Source organism: Panthera tigris, chromosome A2 (genome assembly GCF_018350195.1).
Source record: "Panthera tigris isolate Pti1 chromosome A2, P.tigris_Pti1_mat1.1, whole genome shotgun sequence".
In the NCBI taxonomy this organism is placed as follows: Eukaryota; Metazoa; Chordata; class Mammalia; order Carnivora; family Felidae; genus Panthera; species Panthera tigris.
The window spans coordinates 113,601,996-113,625,204 of NC_056661.1; the positions used below are offsets into that span (position 1 = coordinate 113,601,996).

General features: G+C 42.0%; 1 protein-coding gene across 1 annotated transcript in view; it reads right to left on the bottom strand.

Annotated features, from left to right (window-relative positions):
• Window positions 1–10,493, bottom strand: part of RAPGEF5 (Rap guanine nucleotide exchange factor 5) — a 224,491-nt gene extending 213,998 nt beyond the window's left edge. The window contains exon 1 of the mRNA XM_042967977.1: window positions 10,263–10,493. Within this exon, the coding sequence (XP_042823911.1) occupies window positions 10,263–10,493 (231 nt within the window). The remainder of the gene's footprint in view (window positions 1–10,262) is intronic.
• Between the last annotated feature and the right edge of the window lie 12,716 nt (window positions 10,494–23,209).

A 23,209-nucleotide genomic window follows, 5' to 3' on the forward strand; every position in this document is an offset into this window, starting at 1 on the left:
AGGCTACCTGGTAAGATCTCCCAGGACACAAAGGGCTGGCTGTCAAGTTCTCTTCTGACACCTCTCACAGAATTCTGTTTATGGCCAAATAATTTAATCTTCTAGAAATAGATTTATAGATATGTTCTTTCTACTCTTTTCATATGACAGATTCTTAATTTAATCAGATTCTTCCTGCAGCTCAAATGCTCTTTCTACTAATGCATTATCTTCCCCCTCACCAACTCAAGGGATGTGGTGAATATTAATGACCCCTCTTTCCATTCGTCTAAGATAAGTCCCAAAGTGCTCCGGGGTTGAGTCTGCATCTCAAGAGAGAAAGACCACTTTTCAGACCTTGGGGACACAAGGAGCAAGAAATGAAAATCGGACCTCTATCCCACTATCGCTTCTCATGACAGAGCAACGGTATTAGGGATAGAGACTCGGAAAGGTTATTTGTTATTCCATGTCACACAGTTGCTAAGTGACAAACATATAGAAAAATATTTACTGTATTACAGCCAAATTCTGTTTTTTAAATTTATTTTTGAGAGAGAGAGAGAGAAAGTACAAGTGGGGGAGGAGCAGAGAGAGAGGGAAAGAGAGAGAATCCCAAACAGGCTCCACACTGTCAGTGTGAAGCCGGATGCAGGGCTCAAACCCACTAACTCTGAGATCATAACCAGAGCCAAAGATGGACTCTTAACCGACTGATCCACCCAGATGCCCCCAAATTCTATTTTAATAGAATATTTGAAACAGGCATAATACTTGCCCTAATTTCTAAAAGGTATCATCACACATCTTCCCTACCTTTTCTACAAAAGATTTCATACCTATATACAAATTCACAGCACAAAATCATTTGTGGTGTTTGTTCATTACAGTCAACATTTAGAGTGTTAGACCAAACAGCGGTGATAAGCTGTTCACTTCCCGCAATAGTAACACGCAAGAGTAAGACAAATTTACAGTCAGCACCAAAGGTGTAAGTGTTGGGCAATCACAAGTATTTGCATGTACACCTCAGAACAGCTGCAGGTAAATGATTTGACAAGGTCAAATTCAACTGGATGACAAGGCCACCAATGGGGCTGGAGTTTAAGTTGCCAGACCAGTTAGGAAAAAAATACGGGAAGACAACCAGCTGGATTGCAGAAGCCCTCTTTTCAGAACTCTTCAATTTAGTAAAGGTTTTTCTCCATGGATAACACAAATAGTGCACAATGAAAGCATGTTGTAAGGGAGAAGCCAATGTCTCATGAACAAAGCAGACAAAATTTTAAGTTTAACTGACTCACAGAAGGTAAAATCAGCCAACTCTCTACACCAAGTAGTGAAGACAAGTCTACATCTATGATCATTTGGGTATATTCATAGTTTTAGTTAAAAAAAAATAAATTTATATAAGATTAACTTTTAAATCTTACTGTTAAAAAACCTGTGAAGAAACCAATAAATTATATCATAAATTATATATCTGATTATATAATATAAACATTATATACAATAAATTATAAATTGAATTTAAATATAATTTAAATTATACATTAAATTTAAATGCAATTTTAAAATAAGTTATATAACATTATATATGATGAATTATATATAATCATGCATAATATAAACTTATGTTTATGTTGCTATATAAATTATATAAATTATGTATAATATACAACATAAAATATACATATATGTAAAATTCCATGTAGAAGAATGTCAGTTTCTTCAATCTTCAACATTACTCTGAGGCTATTCATGCTTTTTGTAGGAAAATTTTGAATGTATTCTCCTCTGACATTTAAATTGTTACCCAAGCAATATCAGTGTTCATATAAATTGTTAGTATAATCTTAACTTACATTTTTCACCCTTCATAAATAGACATGGTTGTGTTTATATGCACTGTTTTAAAGCTGTGATTTACTGTGATATTTCTACAAATAAACTATGACGCTATATTTAAAAACTAAAACATAACTTACTATAGTTCCTTTATTCTGAGGTACCACAATTTTAAGACATACCATCAATTTAATAATAGCTTTACAGGGGAAAAGAAAAATCCCACTAAATGATCACATCAACTTTAATACACATCCCTATTTCTAAAGCCTTCAAACAAAAAAGGAGAGACCGTAATTAAGACAATAAATTAATTATTTTATTTAGCGAGAGGACACAGCTGAATAGGTAGACCTCATAATATGGAGCCTGACTTCCTTGGTTCAAATCTTGGCTCCTCCACTCCTTGGGTGACCTCAGGCATCTTCCTTAGCCTCTCTGCACCTCATTTTGGGGAGTAGCAAAATCAATACCTTTGTGCCTCTCTGTTCCCCTCTTGGGGAAAAAACAAGACAAGGAGAGTGATCTGCCACACGTGTTGTTATGAGGATTAAATGGGTTAATGGTCTTAAAGTACTCCGAATAATCCCAACACCAAAAATGTGATAGGATTTGTTCAACAATAATAGGTTATCACCACCACCACCACCTACCAGGGACCACTAAAGCATTTGCTACATTCACAGAAAAATAATTTCTAATTCAACACACCGAAAAAATACATTAATTCAAGGAACTATTCAACTGACAACTGAATGAGGGCTTGATGCTATGCTAAATGTTTAGAAGGAATAAAGATAAAAACTAAAATAAGAGAACCATGGTTGTACCCTCCAGAACACAGAGTAGGGAAGGGCTTTTTAATTAGAGGGTCTGTGGACCAGGCTTCAAAATATCCATAAGCCCTCCGAAATGAGATGCAAAAATTACATCTGCATGTGCATTTTTCTGGGGTGCATCCTTTGATTCTTAAAAAGGTCTGGAATTAAAAAAACAATTAAGAGTCATTTGCCTCAGGTAGTAACACCATATTAAAAGGTAAATATATCTAAGTTTAATTTTATTAATACATTTGTGTATTCTCAATGATTTTATTCAATTGTAAATGGATTCAGTTACTTTGACAGGTATGCATACTTCTCACTTCTTGAAGTATGTTAAATAGCAAACAAGTTGCCATCAGGAACCCAAGTCCTGAGTTACAACAAACTCCTCCTTTTCCTTTCTTCTAGAAACACCAGAAAAGGAAACTGCTTGCTTTATAAATGTCCAAGTGCGTTTGTACTATGGAGCTAGTCGGGCTTCCAAACCACCTGGGAAAACAACGGCTTCTGGGATGAGTCATGCCAAACCTTCTTTCTTGTACAATGGCTGGTATTGCTGGGAGATGAGGAAGAGCTGCTACCAAGCCATTGTCAACCTTGTGAATAATTAAAGACTGATCCTGGAAGCCATTACTGAAGACGCCGGAAAGAAAATGAGCTATGTTTTGTCCTGACTTGAAATGTCCTATACATCTACAGTTTCAATATACCACAGGCTATAATTATGTCAAAATCTTAGACAACATGACATTGAGGAAAGGCCATAGATTTTGGAATCAGACAATCTTGGGTTCCATTCTGCCTCTACTACTTTCTAGCTGAGTGGCCATGGGAAAGTTACTTAACCTCTCTGGACTATAGTTTCCTCATAGGTGAAAACACTTCCTCCCTTTAAGAGACTATTGAAGTTTAATCTGATAAAGATGTGCCAGTATTCACAGCGGTGTCTGCAGACCATCCCTTTTCCACATCCATTTATGAATAATTTATCACAATAACAACTCACCACAAAAAATTAAGTCATTGATTTTAACTATTTTGCTTTTGCATGAAACTTTCTAACTTCTCACGAACTACTTCCAGATTGCATACCATTACTGGGATTATCAGTGTTCCTAACAAAGGTTGTTATGCAACATTAAGGCAAAAAAAATCACAAGTACTCAAAGTCATCACCAGTGACTTATCTCCCACCTTTCCATCTATTTTCAGCTACACAAGTTACCAATTACTGCCAAGTCAATTTAAGAAACAGTGCAAATGTGAAGCTGAGGATATTTTGTTATGGTACCAGTATTTAGATAACACCTAAGATATTCACTAAATGTTAGGATATCATGTTTTTAAAAAACATGGAATCTGACATTGCATGCGAAAGCAAAAAATTTTTGTTACTAGACTCCTATAAATGTCTATGAATGTCAATTTGCCCAGAATAAGCATCCGGCTGGGGAAGGAACAATTTAAGTTCCAACATACCCCAAATTTTCCATACATTGTCTCTATTCTCTGAAAACCTGGTCCACGATATGTATCATTCTAGAGGAAGAACCGAGGCTTGGAGAGCTCCAAGAATAACTCACGGAAGGCTACAAAATGATGGCACTGAAATCCAAACCCAGCTTCTGAAGCCACTGCGCATGTTCTTTCCTTGGGATCTAATTTTGCAACTGAAGCCAATGCCAGGGGTCAGAGGAGAGAGAAAGGAAGTAAATAGGGCATTAACTTGCCATTGAGGTCCTTTACTAGAATTTACATGAAATTCAAGTAGAATAAATGAATCTATAATTTCTTTTTTTTTCATTTTTAGAGGTGGCATTTGTGGAGTTTCACTTTATTTGTAGCCACGTCCACACTGTTTTATATTATCAAGGTTCGCGCTGTAAGAAGTCAATGTTTCTCAAATAAGATCATCAAATGTCCCTCCTATCTGATCTGACTCACCTTCCCTGGAAAATGCATGCCTCCCTTAATGGCCCTTATCTCTGACAGGCTACCATAAGCAGATAAGAAAAGAGTAAGCGAGCGAATTCACAAATTTTTATATTGGCCTTGATCAAGGTGGGCCTGGGTGATTTTTGCTTATGACACACCGAACGCTACTTTTAATTCTAGTCAATATTCGTAGCCATTCAACAATATTTCCCCTCCCTTCCTGCCCCCACACCCAGTACGTCTATCACAAGCCTCAGAGTGCTCAAAGAAAGAAAGATTAACGGCTGGCATTATCAACAGCATTTACTGACCACTCTCCGAGTTGTAAGGTAATATCAACAGGTACTGTAGGCTAATTAGTTTAGACTAAAATAGACCCTTTGTCCTCAGTGCATTTGAGGAAAACCAGAGAGACAATTCAGAGCAGGGACTATGGAACCAGACTGGCTAGGTTCAAACCTCCTTCAGCCCCCACATTCTTGGGCAAGTTACATCTATGTTCCAGTTTCCTCATCTGTAGAATGCAAACAATAGCAGCTAACTCACAGGCTTGTTATGAGGATTGAAGTTTATATCAGAACATGCATGGCACATAATTAAGTGCTATGAAGTGTCAGCCACTGATTTTAATTTAAATACAAAGAACAAATTAAAATTACATGCTTTGCCTGTAAGGTGTGTGTACAAAAGGACTATAATTCAGGCATACTGGTACAACTTGAAGCAGTACATGTTTCTCAGTCAACAAGGTCTTATTTCCAGCAGAGGAGGGTGTTGAATCACACCTAAAACACTCCAGCTTGGACAAAGGAAATGGGCTACCTTGTTCCTTTTTTGAGAGGGAATCATCTGGGTCGAGACTCCAAATGAAAAGAGAGAACCTCATGCAGAGAGCCACTAGCTGTTCTTCCACTTTCCCAAGTTTCAAGAGCACCTGCCATGCCACAGGGACTCTGCCTGAGTGAGAAGAAATCAGCGGAGAGAAGTCTAATAATCCGAAGGCCGACTGTCACTGTTTGGTGAACAATTTGGCACAATTGGTGAATCATTCTGCCTGCTGTAAATGAAACAGATTCCGAGGAGATGAAAGAGGTAGAACGCTGCAGAAAAGATCACAGCCGCCAAAGCCCGAAATAAGTCAGTCCCAGCAATTTGACAGTATATATAGAAAAAGGGAATGGTAGTTACCAGCTATTTTATTAGAGGGAGAAAATGACAGTCTTAGAAGCAGCCTGATGAGAAGAATTTAAGAAGAAACAAAAACTTAAGATGGAAGGCCTAAAACCAAGGTAAAAAATACTGCAACCACTAAGAGAGGCAAAGGGTGGGGGTAACGAACAGCTGTCAACCAAAAATTAGAGCCCTTTGGGAAAATGGCTGATTTCAGATCTGAAGCAGGAAATGGACAAGGTAAGTTTAGCATATCTTGGGCCAGAAAGCAAGAAAGGTTATCAGAGACTACTGGGGCCTTGTAAAAAGTATACAACAGATAAAGACAAATTAAGGGTCAAAAAGAATATTGACTGCAATGGACTGAAACAAATACATTGAGGTCCACAAGTTCTTAGTGACACTTAAAAAAGAAGAACTCATTGATTATCATGAGAGACTGTTAGGGCACCAAATCATTACTCAGAAAATTGATAAAAGGAAAAAAAAATGAGCTTTCCTTGTCTTCCCTACACAACTTGAATTTCAGGAGACCCATACAGCTTATGAGGGTTAAGTTCTTTACAGACAGAATACCAATTAATAAATGCAAGAGAAGTGATAGATTCAGATCATCACCCTTTTGTAATCTCTAATGAAATGGATCTAGGCTACAACCATCTATGGATGCTAAGATCATTAGGTGAAAGGGAAGTTGACCTGAACCCACTAATCAACCTTAACATCTCAGAGAGAGAGAGATTCAGACATCACGTGTCTTGTGATTATACTACAACAGATTTTACAAAGCACCACCTACGAAGGATGCTTGCCTTTGAATCCAAATGTAATCAGGCCTCTACATCCAGCTACTATATTACAGGAGACATGGGGAGGAGAGAAACAAGCTAAATGACACCAGTGAGAAATTGGCCCAGAAAACAGATCATTCTACCAGATCTGTGCTCTTTCTCTCCATCAAATCAAAAAGAAGGGAAGGGGGACTATTATAAAAGAAAATAGATTTAAAAACCTAACAACCTAATGTAATGTGTGGACTGTGTTTAGTTCCTGAGTCCAACAAATCATAAGTAAAAATACATCTTTCAGAATATGTGACTCTGGGCATCATATTAGGAAATCGCTGTTAATATATTTAGGTGACAAAAGGCATAAAAGTCTTTGGGTTTGTTTGTTTGTTTGTTTGGCCATTGTTTCAAGAAAAAAGAAGTCCTTATCAGAAATGTATACTGACACATTTATAAGTAAGATAACAGGATGTTTAGGATTTAGCTTAAAAATACACCATCCCTAGGGGTGCTTGGGTGGCTCAGTCAGTTAAAGGTCTGACTCTTTATTTCAGGTTAGGTCAGGATCTCACAGCTCATGAGTTCAAGGCCCACATCAGGCTCTGCACTGACAGCACAGAGCCTGCTTGGGATTCTCTCCCTCTCTTTCTGCCCTTCTCCCCCCAAAATAAATAAATAAACTTAATAATAAAATAAAATGGGCTAGCCCCCATGAGAAAACTGGGGAAGAGAAATAAATGAAACAAGACTGACAAAATGTTAATAACTGTTGAAGGCTGGGTATTTATCATACTATTTCTCATAATCTCCATAACACAATTTTTAAAAATGACTAAAGGGTTTTGGTGGGAATTCAAGCTGTGCCTTATTTTACTACTGATTTTAGGAGGTAGGTAGGGTCCTCCCACAAAGGAAAATTTAGACATTCTCCACTTAGCAGAGTCTTAATCAGTTGGTATTCAATATGATCAGAAATGACTGAACCAAGGAACACAGGAGTTCTGCAATATTAACCAAATGTCAGCATAATTTTTCCCAGTAAGAGACCGCCTACCAGGCACCTGGGTTGGGCAACACAACCTACAAAGAGCTTACTTGATGACAGTTGATGTCAGATTGTCCAGATTTGTGAGGGCCCATGGCAGCACGGACAAGTACCACAGGTATTCCTAAATCAAGTCTTGGTCAATACAGAAATTGCAAACTTTCTTACCAACTTGTGTAATACCTAGAACTGCCTTTTTATAAATCCAGTGGTAATGAACTTGTGTTAATTTGTCCCTACAATCACTCAGCAGTAATCTGGAGGTACAGGCCATAGAATACAAAATTTTAAGTCCACCAAAGGATCTAAGCCATGATTTGTTCCATGAGCATCACTGCTTTAATTGAAGAGCTAACCAGATGAGCCCAGATGCTCACAAGTCACTAACTGGTTTGGTACATATCTCCTCTGTTTTTCTCTTTCCTACATATACTTTCTGTTATGGACTGAATGTCTGTGTTCCTTCAAAATTCATATGTTGAAGCCGTACTCCTACCGTGATCGTATTTAGAGGTAGAGCCTTTGGGAGGTATTCAGAAGTAGACTAGGTCATGTGGGTGGAGCTTCCATGATGGAATTAGTAGACTTATAAGAAAAGGAAGAGAGAGACAGATCTCTCCTTCCATCCATGTACACAGAGGAATGGCCATGTGAGGGCACAGCAAGAAAGCAAGCCAGGAAGAGAGCTCTCACCAGAAACCAAATCTGCTGGCACCTTGATCTTGGACTATCCAGCCTCCAGAACGGTGAGAAAATAAATTTCTGTTGTTTAAGCCACCCAGTCTATGGGATTTTGTTACAGCAGCCTGAACAGACTGATGCAGGTATGTAGTTCACCTGCTTTTTTTTTCTTTCAAATTCCTTCTTATCTCTTTGTTAGGGAAGGTTCCAAAATCACAAAGATGGCTCCAAAGCCAAAGGAAGGGGAAATAGTTGAAAAGTATGGGTTTTCAACATGGGAAAATTTGACAATCTTTCCCCAGTAAGAAGCTAGCCATGCACTTAGGAAATGTGTTTGGAATATCCAAAAGCAATACAGGATTGGGATCAAAGAAGGGTTAATGAAGTATATATTATTGGAAATAACCACATTCAGAATAATTACGAAAAGTAAATATATATGTTGGCAAGGCATACAACATCATCCCAGGCAACAAGAAACACAAGGCCTTATGCAGATGAACACACAGATCTATTTATACAGGAACCTTCAGCAATTCCCGTCACAGATTGCCTGGCTGCCCTCATGTCTTCAGTATTCTGTGCCATGAAAAAGTATCTGTCAAGGATAATAGGAACACGATTTGACCTACTTTTCCCTAGATTCCCGCAAAGTCTATAACTCTGGTTCTTGCATTTATTCAGCTACCACGTCTCTGGGACACATTTCCTTGCTTTCTTTGCAGACAATCCCGTATGTCCCACGTTAAGGTCACTTGTGGGCAATTCCTCGACTCCACTAGTCATGGACTTTAAGATGTCCTACATCCAGCTAGTCCTCTGAATATCCTACTGAGGTAGATCACATACAGATATCCCCTACACTAGAAGGAAAATGCTTTAGAAACGAGGAACACAACCTGGACAGGCTGAAGACCTACACCAATTCAGGTCCTTCCTCGCCAAAGAAGCCACACCAAAACAAAATGTTTCTCCCCAACTCTCACGTTTCCACAAACCTGTCTTTGCAAGAGCTAAAAGTCTTCCAGTAAGGTCTCCTTTTAAAGCAGACAACCAAGATTCAGTTTATTACAGCACCACCACCCTCCTTCCCAAACTACATTGTTGCAGCTTCTCAGTAAAGCCTCCTTAACAGCGACAAATCCTAAAGAACTGAGTAGAACCTACCAAAGTTGCCCTAAAGCCCTGGTGGGCAGGGAAACCTCAGTAACTCAGACCCTTGGCCTGAGGCCCCATCAGGGCCTCCTGAGTGGCTTGTGAAAGATCCCAGAAGAAAATCATCAGGCTGTCCTGCTTTTCTTAACTAACAAAACATGCCCGACCCGTTCAGGCCATTAAATGCACTTAGATGCACAACCAGGGACACTCCTTCACCAGGAAATCATAACTGAACACACCATCAGGAAGTCAATATTTAAGATTCTGAGGGGCGTGCACCCCTCTGCTCAAGGGGGCGTCACCAAATACTAAGTGCTGGAGTCTCCAGAACCCCGGAGATGGAAGCTCACCCCAGGAACTTCCAACTCGTGTGCCTCCACCTCGCCGGTGGCGGCGGCCAGAGTCCCGATGCCCAGAGCTTGCCACGGGGCGTCCCGGACATGCTCACACGTCTCACACCTCCAGCAAACTGGGCTCCCATTTGTGGAGCCTGAGGCTTGCTGTCGGGACACGGCTGGCCGACAGTTGGGTACGGGACACCTGCAGCTTCCCCTCAGGGGAGACGCCAACCGCCCTTCTTCCGGCGATGCCCACGGTCCGCCGCTCGGAATCCAGGTGCCCCTGGGTTAAGTCAGGTGCAACTAGGGGAAAGGGAAGCCGTCGCTCGCCGGGGGTCACCCCACGACCCCGTCGTCCCCGGACCCTGCACGAGGGCGCCCCTTCCGCCACCTCCCCAACTTCCAGATGTCCCCTCTGCGGCCCGGGAGGGTGGGCGCGGGCTCCACGTGCGCGCCGCCCGTGCCCACTGGGGCCCGGCCGGTCCGGGCCACTCACCCGGGCCCCGGCGGCGCTCCGCTTCCTCCGCAGCGTGAGCCCGCTCCGCAGCAGTGCCGGCAGGTCCTTCAGCCGCGGCCGTGGCGGAGCCGGCGGCTGCTCGCGCTCCTGCTCGCGGGCGCTGGGGCTGCGGCGCAGGGCGCCGTCCGCCGCCACCGCCGCCGCCGCCGCGGCCAGGGCCGGGCTCTCGCACGGCGGCTGCATCTTGACGGAGCCCACGGCCATCCTCATGCCCTGACGGCGGCTGTGGCGCCGGCAGCTCGTCTCCCCCGCGCTCGCCTCCGCGCGCCGTCCGCGCCTTCGCCAGGCAGCGAGAGGGCGCGACTGCGGCTCGGGCGCGGGGCGCGCTGCCAGCCGCTGCCCATTGGCGCGCGCCGCGGCCCCCGGCAGGCTCGGCCCCGCGCACCTCCCCCTCCCCGCCCAGGTGCGCCGGGCCCCGCCCCGTCCCGCCCCCCCTCATCCCTCCCTTCCCCCCCCCCCACCCCGCCCCGCGCCGCTCACCTCCGCCCGCGGCCTGGCCCCCCTCAGCCACTCCCCGACCCCTAGAGGAAGAGGGTGGGACACCTTGGGCACCCGCTCATCCACAGGTGCGGATTCCCAGAACCCTCCACCGAACCCACTCTACTGCCCATCCCACCCCACCCCCCAATTCCCTTTAGGCTGAAAGGTCCCCCTTCACTGCCTTTTACCTAGCAGCCAGGGTTGATTTGGACTTCGGCCATGTGAACTGGGAAGTCTGGGACACTCCTCCCTCCTCCAGCCCCTCCTTGCTTTTTTCACAGCCTAGACCCAAATCATAATCGCCATTCCTCCAAACAGTTTTTGCTAAAGAACTTCAAAATAAGCTCTCTATTCTGCTACAAGTTAAACACCATTGCCCCCACACTGTCCTCTCTTTGGCACATTCATCACTGAAGAATAAAGGAGAAAACTTTTGTTGGCCATGATAGGTGTTTAGCAAATAGATGCAAGTCTGGTGACCTGAAGGTGAATCTCAGTTAACATGTTGGAACCTGACCTTCCCTGAAAGCCTGATGCATGTGATGAGTGTGCTTGGTAAACTGCATAGGCCTACCATGGTGTGAATCACTGTTTACATCATTCCAGGAGCTAGGAATAGTAGAGCATCTGGAATGAAACTATTCCAGCAAGGCCTTAAAATCCAGATGGCTGTGAATCCTCACATCCCCACTGAGTCTATCTTCAACGAGGGCCAGCCAGGGCTTTTACTCCTGAAAAGGAGGATGCTGGGGTCCCCATCTTTGCCCAAGACTTTAAGAATTGAATAAGTTTACTCATGTTAAAAAAAATTGACAAATAAGGTCAGGGCTCTTAGTTGGTTTACCACTGTACCCTCAGCCCCTCACATGGTAGATGCCTGGCAAATGTATAGGGAAACACGGCCACGTTAGAAAAAAAAAGAATAACCTGTGATCTCTGCCCACGAGGAACTTATGATTTTGCCCGGTAGTAGAAAAACATATAGAAAAACAAAGATATTGCCTTGTACTCTTAGTAATTGCCAAGTGAGTGTGGATAATGAGCATTCCAGGCCACAGAAGCGAGAAATGTTTCTGGGTTGGGACGGGCAAAGAAAAGTCAATGAAGGGAGTTTCAGCTGTGCCATAATGCCGAGTGTAGAAGATTCAATCATGCAGAAAGGAGGGTGAGGATCCTTCAGGGAAGGAGGAAAAACATGAGAAAAACACCAAGGTCGAATGACACAGAACCTATTGGTCACTGAATATGTCATACTAGTGAGAGAGAGAGAGATAGCATAATGGAGAAGCAGGAAAAAATATCAGAATGGATACTGGTCAGACACTGCAGAAAGGCTTAAATGCTGTCACCTTAGGTTGTGTGTGTCTACTGGAAAGATCTCTGCAATAAACTATAGATTCCATTTCAGTTTCCAAATATCTATCACATATACTTATTCCAGGCAGAAATCCCCCTTGTATTATCATATAAAACAGTACTAGTTTATATAATGTTTAAATATGTCAGTTCCATTTGGTGATCATTGTCTTGAGCCCCAGAATGCCACCCCATACTCCAATTTCCTCCTGAAACACCAGCTAAAGTTCCACTAGACCTTTAGTCCCAGCCCAGTAGAGGTCCTCCAGGAGTCTTTTGGTCAACAGAACTCTGTGATGGCTTATGCCAGACCACCCCTAGTAATACATTTTGAATCACACCATAAATCTACTCTGCTCCAAAATAGAACACATGTGTTCTGTATCCAAGTTTCTTGGTCTTCACATTCTTTTACATAGCTTCTCAATGTAAGACCAAGGAGTTTAGACTTTATCCCATGATTCTATGGCATTGATCAAGAGTCTAAAACTCAATATCCAGAAGGGCCTTTGGAAAGTTGGCTTGCGGTAAGGTGATAAATGTTGATTGCCATACAGCCATAGTATAGGCAGACAATAGTTTAATTTAAATTAATATATATTTAGTTAGCCACATATGGCTCTGGGCTACTCTATTGGAAAGCAAGTTTCTAGAATTCCATGTTTCCCTTTACATATTCCTTAATTTTTTTTTTAATATCTCCATTTCAGTGAGGCCTTCCATGACCATGTGATTTAAAATTATAGCCCTTCCCATTCACTCTTCTGTCTCCTTCTAACCCTCCACAGAGCTTACTGCCATCCAAGATTTTATGTATTTTACTTATTCATTTTGTCTAGTGTCTGTCCACACAAAAATGTCAATTTTACAAGGGTCTGGACTTTTTTTCCCTTTTGTTCAGTGTCTAGAGAATGCTAGTTGAAGAATTGAATTTTTTCACATATGAGAACCCAGTTTTTCAAAAGGAGCTTAATCTGGATTTTTACAGAAAATCTTCCAATTTTGCAATATTGGAAGTTTGTTATTTATTATGTTTCTAATGTTTATTTTTGAGAGAGAGAGAGAGAGAGAGAGAGAGAGAGAGAGAGCGCACCCATGTGAGTTGGGGAGGGGCAGAGAGACAGAGACAGGGGACAGAGTATCCAAAGCAGGCTTAGCACTGACAACAGCGAGCCTGATGCAGGGCTCAAACTCACAAACCATGAGATCATGACCTGAGCCGAAGTCAGACACTTAACCAACTGTGTCATCTAGATGCCCCTGGACGTTTTTTCAAAAACATGTAAATCCTATACATGCCGACATCACCCAGGTCAAACGGAGCTGCTCGGGTACCAAAGCCAATTTTTACTTAGGAGAATGATAATCATCAAAGCTAAAGTTTATGGAAATATCTATGTAAGAAAACAAGTTTTATTGGCTATTTACAGGGAGGGGAAATGGGAGACCAGGAAGAGACATTTAACTAGCTACAAAGAGATGAGGGTCTGAATTAGTGGGGCTGGTAGACACGGGGGGAGGTTAGATGTCAAACATAGCAAAGAAAGATCCTCAGGCCTAACATATGTTAGGAGGAGTAGAAAAGTACTTCAGGTGGTGTTACAGATAGTATTCTACAAAGATGACCAACTCAGGACCTCATATCCCCCAAGATTTTTTCTGCAATATGATCTTTCCACTCCCCCATGACAAGACAGGGTTTATCACCCCATCCCCTTTATCCCAGCCTAACCCTGTGACTACTTTGACCAATACAGTACAGCAGAGGTAACGCCAGTTCTGTAAGCAGCCCTTAATGGACCTGGAATGCTCACTCTTGGGGTGCTCCCACTCAGAACCCAGCTCCTTGCCGTGAGAAGCCCAAGCCACCTGGAGAGACCGTGCGGAGGTGGTCTGGCAGCTGAGGTCCCATCCAACAACCTGCAACAGTAGCTGGCCATTTGGAAGCCATTTTGGACACCAGTCGAGCAGAGCCTTCAGGCCATCTTTGTAGAAGCCAGCATCTGCCTGCAACCACAGGTATGTAAGAAGAGAAAGCAAGAACTACCCAGGCTGAGCCCAATCAACCCACTGAACTATGGGAGACAATAATAAATTGTTTGAAGCCACTAAGTTGAGAGGTATTTGCTACACATTAGATGACCAGACACATGGTTCTGAAAAATATGAAGAACATACTATTCCCTTGTGAATACAAAGGAAGGAAATTTACATTCACATTTGTAGATGTGAAGAAACTTGAAATTTCTCACAAGTGATCAGAGTTGGCTACACGGGGAAAGGAAAGAAGGGAGATTTTTCACGTATAAGTTTTTATGGTTTTTGTTTTTTAAAAACATGTGACTGTACACCTATTTAAAACAAATCTTTTAAGTGGCTCTGGATTTAGAAAAGTCAGGGAAGTGGGAGGAGCTGGTTTTGAGGATTTCGTTTATCACAGCCGTTTAAGTGACTAAACTAGGAGGCACCCGAGTGAAAATCTGGCCAGCAGGCAGAGGGTGAGCTCGAGAGGCGGGAAAGATAGATAAGCCAGTGCCAGTGTACTAACAAATCTGATAGTAAAGAGCGGAGCTAACCCAAGGTTCTCAGGGCACAGAGGAGGAGCAGAGACAGTTTTCCCCTTCCTAAGCTGGGCCCTTGGAGAACATGCAGCAGATGACTTTCCATTTCCAGTTGCATGAAATTTGGAGTAATGATTCTCGTGGCTTTTCCTCCTTTAATGTTTGTGGTCCCATATGATTACCAGGAATACCAAGGACAGTATCTATTGGCTGAGCTTTCTCTTGTGCTCCTCCACACCCTGTGCACCTGCTTGTCTCCTCACAAATGTACAAAAGGCATGTCATGCTAGTGAGTCTCCTAACACCATGGCTATTAGGACTTTGATGAGTCGGAGTTCATCCCTTCCCAGCATCTCCTGTGTTTAATTTTTCCTCCATTTAAGATATTTTGCATTGCTTACCAGCTCTCAAAAATTAGAAAACCTAAATACAATTTTGTCTCCCTATGGAGCCTGCCAACACTTTACTATGTAATGATCAAAATGGGTTGAACCTGACCTTCCCAAAGGCCAAGGTTGAGCAGTGGGAGCTCCGAAGCCAGGTCTTGCACAAGTAACCCAGTACTGCCCGTACTGCCTCTACTGAGAAGTCCGGATATAACTGTTAGTGTGCTTGATACTAACACTATTTTTATGTTTTCTTAAGGAATGAATATGCAATTGGGAGAAATACAGCAAAATTATGAAACCTGTTTCAAAACTAAAAATATTAAGCCTTACTTTATTTTAGTTTTCAAGAATCATAAATAGAACTATATGCTGTCAGACTGTTCATGACAAACCTGTGTGATGCTGTGCTATTATTTTTGTAGTGCATTGCACACAAGTATTTCCCTTGTGAATTAGACATTTTTCTTACAGTATTTGCATTGGTGGCTCTAGCCAGAGACTGGCTCATAAAGACGGGTGCCATTATAAGTTCTTCTTCCGTTCATTATACTCATAATCTTGAAACAAAATCTATTTATGTCCTTTCATATGCCACTTACTATTATCATCTTGGAAATTTCTTTCTGTAAAGTCAGGTGTGCAAGTTTACCAGGACTTTTGGTACTTTGGACACTTTTGAAAAAAAAAATTATTTGTGATCAAATGCTCAAGAAGACAGAGGAAGAGGCCAGTAAGAGACCTAACTTGACCAGTAGACAGCTAGAAAGGCATGCCAGTCTTGTCCCAGCATCCCTGCTCTGCTTACGGAAGCCTTACACAGATCAAACAAAACCTCCTCCTAGAAGCCTTTTCTGTTCTTCCCATTTGGAATTAATCCTTCCTCGCTCAGTTAACTGTAAGGGCTTACCTACAACTATGAATCTACTTTTACCACCTCTCCTATAACAGTCTGTCTGAATATCTGTCTTATATTTGAATTAAATGTTTACATAGAAGACCTATGTGAGGTTACAAAGTCCTTGAGGACAGAAGGGACCCATCTTTGCATTCCCGTCTAATGTCTACAGCAGTGCCTAGCACATAGTAGATGCTAAGTTAATGAATGCACACATGAGTGACTGCTGGATGAACAAGTGAATAAACAAAATCATGATTAGCTAAACACTGCCATCCTAAGTAGAAGAAAGCAAGACAGAGGTCTTAGCAGATGCAGAGGTCGCAGGAAAATACATTACCCCAAGGGTGAGGGGAGGCTATAAATGGACTCCAGATGGTGGCATGTTCAGATCAGCAGAGAAGGAAGATGATTTTAGCATCAGTATGTGAAGTGGTTCAGAATAGGGAGATGCGGAAAGCTGGGCAGCCGGCAAAGCAGGTTACAGGATCCCGGGCATGAAGTATTAAAATGATAATCCATAAAATTGAGTTGATGGAAACTTTGGTGTTTTCCTTATGCTATTTGCATGGGTGCATTCTGTGCACAGTGTCTGTGCTAATTAAACGAGCTGATGTTTGTAAAGCTGTTTGCACACTTTAAAGTTCTGCGTAGGAAACACTGCCTTTCTGTGGGGGTAGAAGAGGAGGGACAGATGAAATGACGTCTTGGAGAAAGCAGAGCCTGGTCTAGGATGACAGAAGGGAGCCAGAAAGGAAACTGTGTGTCGAAGACCGTGCCCAACCACAAGACAAAGACTGTTGAGAATATGTTGCTTCCTGCTTGTGAATATTAAGCATTTGTAGCATTGATCCAAGCCAACTACAGAATAAGCCATAAGAAAATCTGCTTTAGAGGTTTCTGGCGACATTGTATGAGCTCAAATTGGCTTCTAAAGATATAGATGTGGGGGCGCCTCGGTGGCTCAGTCGGTTAAGCCTCTGACTTTGGCTCAGGTCATGATCTTGTGGTTTACAGGTTCAAGCCCCGTGTTGGGTCTGTGCTGACATCTCAGAACCTGGAGCCTGCTTCAGATTCTGTGTCTCCCTCTCTCTCTGCCCTTCCCCCCTCACGCTCTGTCTCTCTCCTTCAAAGATAAATAAACATCCAAAAAAAATTAAAGATATAGATGTGGGGCTAAAAACTAGGAAGAGCTAGGGTTTCCTGCAGGAGCAAAAATGTCTCCAAAGTTCTTAAACACAAAGAAGGTCCTTAGCTTGAAGATGATAACAGCACTCAAGGGACAGTAAGGTAGCTGTTTTCAAATATTTTGTGTGTGTAGAAGAGAAATTGGGTGCATTCTATACATACCTAAGACCAAAGAGGGAAAGAAGTTTCTTCTTATAATAAAGTCTCTTCTGTCCATTTAAAGTCCTTTCGAACATGAAATATTCCTTATCTTTGCAAAATGGGAAGGTGAGACCAGACTTCATGGGATTTCGTTTCACCAGATGATTAGACTCAATGACCTGTAATGTTCCTTCCAACCCAAAGACTCAGTTATTTCACTGGCTGGTGTGCATACTGAAGCAGTTGTAGGGCAGCAATTCTCCAAGTGTGATCTGGAGACCTCTGGGCCCCCACAAGACCCTTTTTGGGGATTCCACAAGGTTGAAACTATTATCTTAATAATTCTAAAATGTTATTTGCCCTTTTTGTTGTTATTCTACATGAGTATACGTTGGTATTTTCCAGAGCCTACAGACATGATGTTGCAACCAACAGAATGCAGGAGCAGATATGAGAATCTAGCCACTTCTATTAAGCGAGACATTAAAGAAATTAACAAACATGTAAACAAGTGCCACTCTTCTCACTAAATCTTGTTTGTTCTGAAAAGTTATTTTTCATCAAACCCATCATAATATATAATCAGTTTATTATTAAATGAATTAATATTTTAAAATTTGGCTGTTTTGGGGCACCTGGCTGGCTCAGTGGGTTAAGCGTCTGACTCTTGACTTCAGCTCAGGTCATGGTCTCAGGTTCCTGAGCTTGAGCTCTGGTAGCACAGAGCCTGCTTAGGATTCTGTCTTCCTCCCTCTCTCTCTCTGCCCCCGCTCCTCCACTGGCACTCTCTCTTTCTCTACATGGATAAATTAAAAAAAAAAAAAAAAAAAAAAAATATATATATATATATATATATTTAAAATGTTGCTGCTTTGAGTTTTAGTATAGTAAGTATCCATAGATATAACCCATATAAACAAAAGCTCTTAGGGTCCTCAATAATTTAAGAGTGCAAAGGGATCCTAAAACCAAAAAACCTGAGGACTGCTATTATGGTGCATGGTCAGACAAGGATTTATCTTTAATATTAGGAAAGGAGGAAGATGTGAACAGCTTTCTGCTTTGCCCACTGCCCAAGTACGTTGATTAAGAGCACTTTTATCCTGACACAGAGAGTGATTCCCTCAAAGGCAGCTATGGTAGGGACCTGGATGCTGAAACGGGAAGACCCATGCTTTGGAATCAGATGTGCCTGACTCTAAACCCAGATTTTTCTATCCTCTAGTTATGTGGCCTTAAATTACTTGGCCTCTTTCAGTATCTATGTTTCGTGCTGTGTAATACTTATAACACCAGGTTGTTGGAAAGATTAGACAAGATACATAAAGAATCTAACACAACGTAGTGCCTCTTAAATTGTAGCTCTCCATGTGGCTGGAGGTGCGATCCCCACAGAACTCCAGGGAGACTGCATGATGTGATGAACAAACAATGGTCTAGTTAGGATTTTCCCCAACATTCCCCACATATTTCCTCTCTTGGCAAACTCTAAAGCTTTTAGATTGGTTATTCCTGAAGCAACTTCTTTACTGCCAGCCATCAAAATATAACTTCCTCATCCTTTATATTCTGAATACAGGTGTGGGATAGTAGAATAAACATTGAACATGGACTTTAAAACCCAGGTCATGTCCCACATTGATTGATCAATTGATTAGCTCTGTGATCACTGATTGGTTGATTAGCTCTGTGAACTTAGCCAAGCACTTCACCTCTTTGAGCCTGTTTCCTCATCTATAAAAAAGCGATAATAAAACCAATTATAATGTATATAATAGTTACAACCAATCTGTGGGGTGGTTATAAAGGCTAAAGTAAAGAATGCTTTTAAAAACATCTTGTAAATTGTCTGCTGTCATTAATAAATCTCATCTATTCTGTGTTCAAAATTGGTCTAGCCTAAAAAATTCCACGATGAATATTTAATTCAAATCATCTCCACACACACACACACACACACACACACACACACATTTGTTGGATATTAACATGAAATTTACACTTATTTTTACAAGCACACAAATGTTGTGAATGTGTTCTGGGCAACCCCCCAAATTTGTTTTTCTATTCTAAAGCTTTACGTCAAACCCAGATAAAGAGAAACTCGGAGGCAAATCAATCTTTACTTTTAAATAAACCTACTTAAAACAGGTAATATTGGTAAGAGAAACAAAAAAGTAATTCCTAAAAAATTAAAATGTGATGCTCCTCTGATTCTCTGCCTATGACCTGATCCCTTGGGAGGGAAAGGACAGCTTTGAGACACTGAAGAGTTAATAATTCATAACTGCTATTAGTGGAGCTGCTGGCTAAATCCTAACAGGTGCTGTTTTATGTCTATTGATTTAGAAGTAGGGAAAGCTGTTAGTCATAAAGTTTCTGTTTACTCCTGGTGAAATGTCAGGGCTGAGAGAATCCGACTCAATTTTCCAGTCCATTCAAGACCAGCCAGTTTTGGTCACAGTCTACTAGAGTATCTGCATATTTGTTACCCTTGACTCCTCTTTGGCTGTGAAATTCCTAAGGACTGATGTCAGTCCTTCTGAATATCAGGTAAATTCCCCATTCCTTATTGTAGTGCTCTGTGCATGGTGGACATCGTGTGGAACTGTGATTTTATAATTCCAGATTAAAACTGATAATGTCTCACTTTTCAAATAGGTAGATTTGAAACATTCTTTTAGATGCCGTTCACAATGATAGCAAAATTTCGTATTTATTTACGCAGGACACTCAGAGGGGCAATAAGCCTTAATGTTTGTGGAGTTTTCATAATTATTCCCAAGATATGTGAACAAGGTGATTTTTAGATCTCTGTTTATGATGTAGACATTAGAAGAGACCATGAAATCCAGAGTCCATGAAATCATAGGAAAGATTTGGAAGCATTGGGTGTTCTATCTTCATAACTCACTTATCAACTTTCCTTTTGGTTTCTAATTCAGGAGTCCTAGACGAGCGCCAGGGTAGTATGGTGGTCTCTGGGGAGAGGCTGGCTGGATTCAAATCCTCCCACTGCCTTTGCCAGTCCCAAGAAGTTCCACGGGCCACATCTTTGGCCTCAGTTTCCTCATTTGTAAAATGAGGATACACACAGGACCTGCCTCATTAGACCCGTGTGGAGGACAAGCAAGTTATTTTGTGTACATAGATTGGTGCTGGCACAGTCAGGAGGACAGATGTGTCAGAGATTATCCTTAGTGTTCTTTTCAATCAGAGGTCTATAGGCTTTAGAACAGCAGGGAACCTCCTGAAATTATATGAAAAATGTCATGCACTTTTCTGATGAAAGAGACATAGGCTTCATCAGATTTTCAAAGTAGGTCATCTAGTAACGGCATCTCTAAAGCCTATGGCATTTGGATTAGAGTCTGACTTCTGAAACGTGAGCATGTATAGAGAGAGCAAAAACAGAGATGTAAACTACCCGTTTACACAAGAGGCATCAACTACGATTGAAAGGCTTGCTCCTTCTCTTAGTGAGCACCTAATTAGGACAGATTGGTGCCCCTCCACCCCTAAAACATATAAACCTGAAAACAAACAAAGGTTCACACACCATGGGGGCCTGTGTGACGCGGACCAACAGCTCCTGGCACAGAGATTTTTTGAAGGGATTGGAGGCGGTTTGGAAAGGGGCAAAACAAATGGAAATCCATCACATCTGTTTATGCTCGACTCCTAAAAATACCCTGCAGACGTGACAATCATCACAGGATCAGATAGGAAGAGGTAAATGCTAGAGGAGAAAATGCCGGGAGAAGGCATTTGCAGGAGACAACTTTACTTTCTGTTCTGGTTTTGCATTTGTCTTCCTGAGGCAGCACAGATCCTCCATGAAAAGAAAAAGACAGATGGGATGACAGAATTTTGTGGCTGTGTTTTCTGGAGCATTTACTGGAGCATTTACGACTCCTCATAGTTACCATTGGATGTGTATTTAGGATAATTTCCTGCCATGACAACAGGTAATCCTCATAAAATTTCAATCTCTAACGAGAGGGCAGACATGTTGCTTTCCTACCTTTTCTGCCTTTCAGTTTGCATATTAATAACCTTGAATAACTCGTTCTAAATAATTGAAGCTGCCTTGCTTGAAATCTCCTTTATTATTGTTAGTTAAAAAATGATGAATTCATTCTTCTCTCTGGAAAATTTCGACAACTTCCTGGAAGGGGTCTTACTGCTTCAAGATCACATTTTTGGTTCATATTAGATATCTCTGGAATCAAACCAGAGATGATGCTGGTTTTGCCTTAAGAAACATATCATCCCTTAAAAAAAAAAAGAAACATATCAACCCTTGATGTTCTTTTCTTTTTTTTTTTTTTTTTTCTGGTTTAATCACAGACCATGTCCAGGCATCAGACAATCAGTTTGTAGACTACCAATCCTGTGCTCAGCACCATGCCAGCTACATATGTGGATGGCAGCATCCATTCCCTTAAGGGGCTCAGCAACTAACTGGGAGAGTGAAAACAGTCACATGTGAAGAAAGAGGAAACTATTCAATAGCCACTAAGCCCCACTGTATTCTGCTGTAGAGATGGAAAGATGAATCAGAAAGGGTTCATGCCCTCTGTAGCAGCGGTATTCTTACTAGGATCTCTTTTGGGGGTAAAGGTTTATATGATTTCTAGAAATTCAAAGGACACCAATGAGAGTTGGCATAGTTAAGACATCATTGCCCCCTTCCCCACTCGTGCTCTGTCTCTCTCTCTTTCAAAAATAAATAAACATTGAAAAAAAATTTTTTTAATTTTTTTTTTAATGTTTATTTATTTTTGAGACAGAGAGAGACAGAGCACGAACGGGGGAGGGTCAGAGAGAGAGGGAGACACAGAATCGGAAGCAGGCTCCAGGCTCTGAGCCATCAGCCCAGAGCCCGACGCGGGGCTCGAACCCACGGACCGCGAGATCGTGACCTGAGCTGAAGTCGGATGCTTAACTGACTGAGCCACCCAGGCACCCCTAAAAAAATTTTTTTTAAAGTGGGGGTGGGCACTTGGGTGACTCAGTTGGTTGAGCATCTGATTTTGGCTCGGGTCATGATCTCGTGGTTTGTGGGTTCAAGTCCCACATGGGGCTCTGTGCTGACAGCTTAGAGCCTAGAGCCTGCTTCAGATTCTGTGTCTCCCTCACTCTCTGCTCCTTCACCACTCATGCTCTCTCTCGCTCTCTCTCTCCCTCCCTCTTTCTCTCTCTCTCAGAAACAAATAGACATTAAAATTTTTTTTAAAACAGACATCATTGCTAAGGTACACTGTGAAGGATGAGAAGGATGATAAGGGCAAGCAATGGGAAGGAAAAAAAGAACAGGCAGGGGCACCTGGGTGGCTCAGTCAGTTGGGCATCCAACTCTTGATTTTGGCTCAGGTCATAATCTCATGGTTGGGGATGGAGCCCCACGTTGGGCTCTGTGCTGAGCATGAAGCCTGCTTAGGATTCTCTCTCTCTCTCTCTTTCTCTCTCTCTCTCTCTCTGCCCCCCTGCCCCGCTTACACACACACACTATCTCTCAAAATAAATTAAACCTAAAAAAAAACAACAACAACCCAGGCAAATAGAAATGATGAACATTGCATGATGCACAATGCCAGGGGCTATCATTTAGGTAATAATCAATGTGAACAATGCCCTTGGGTCCAAAAGTGTACATGCTGTACGACCATACCCATTGGCCCTGGAAATGATCATGGCTTGCTCGTGATAAGTGGAAAAAGCAAAACATGTTGAGTAGTGAAACACGCAAGTATGCTGGGATGTGTGTGGCAGCAGATTGCAGAGAGCAGCAGAAGTCAGGCAGAGGACATTGGATGGTGCACTGTAAGCCATAGGGAGGATGGCAGGTTTCTGAGTTGGGGAGGGACCTGGTGGGAGCATGTTCAGGGACGGTTAGCCAAGAAATAGGAGGCA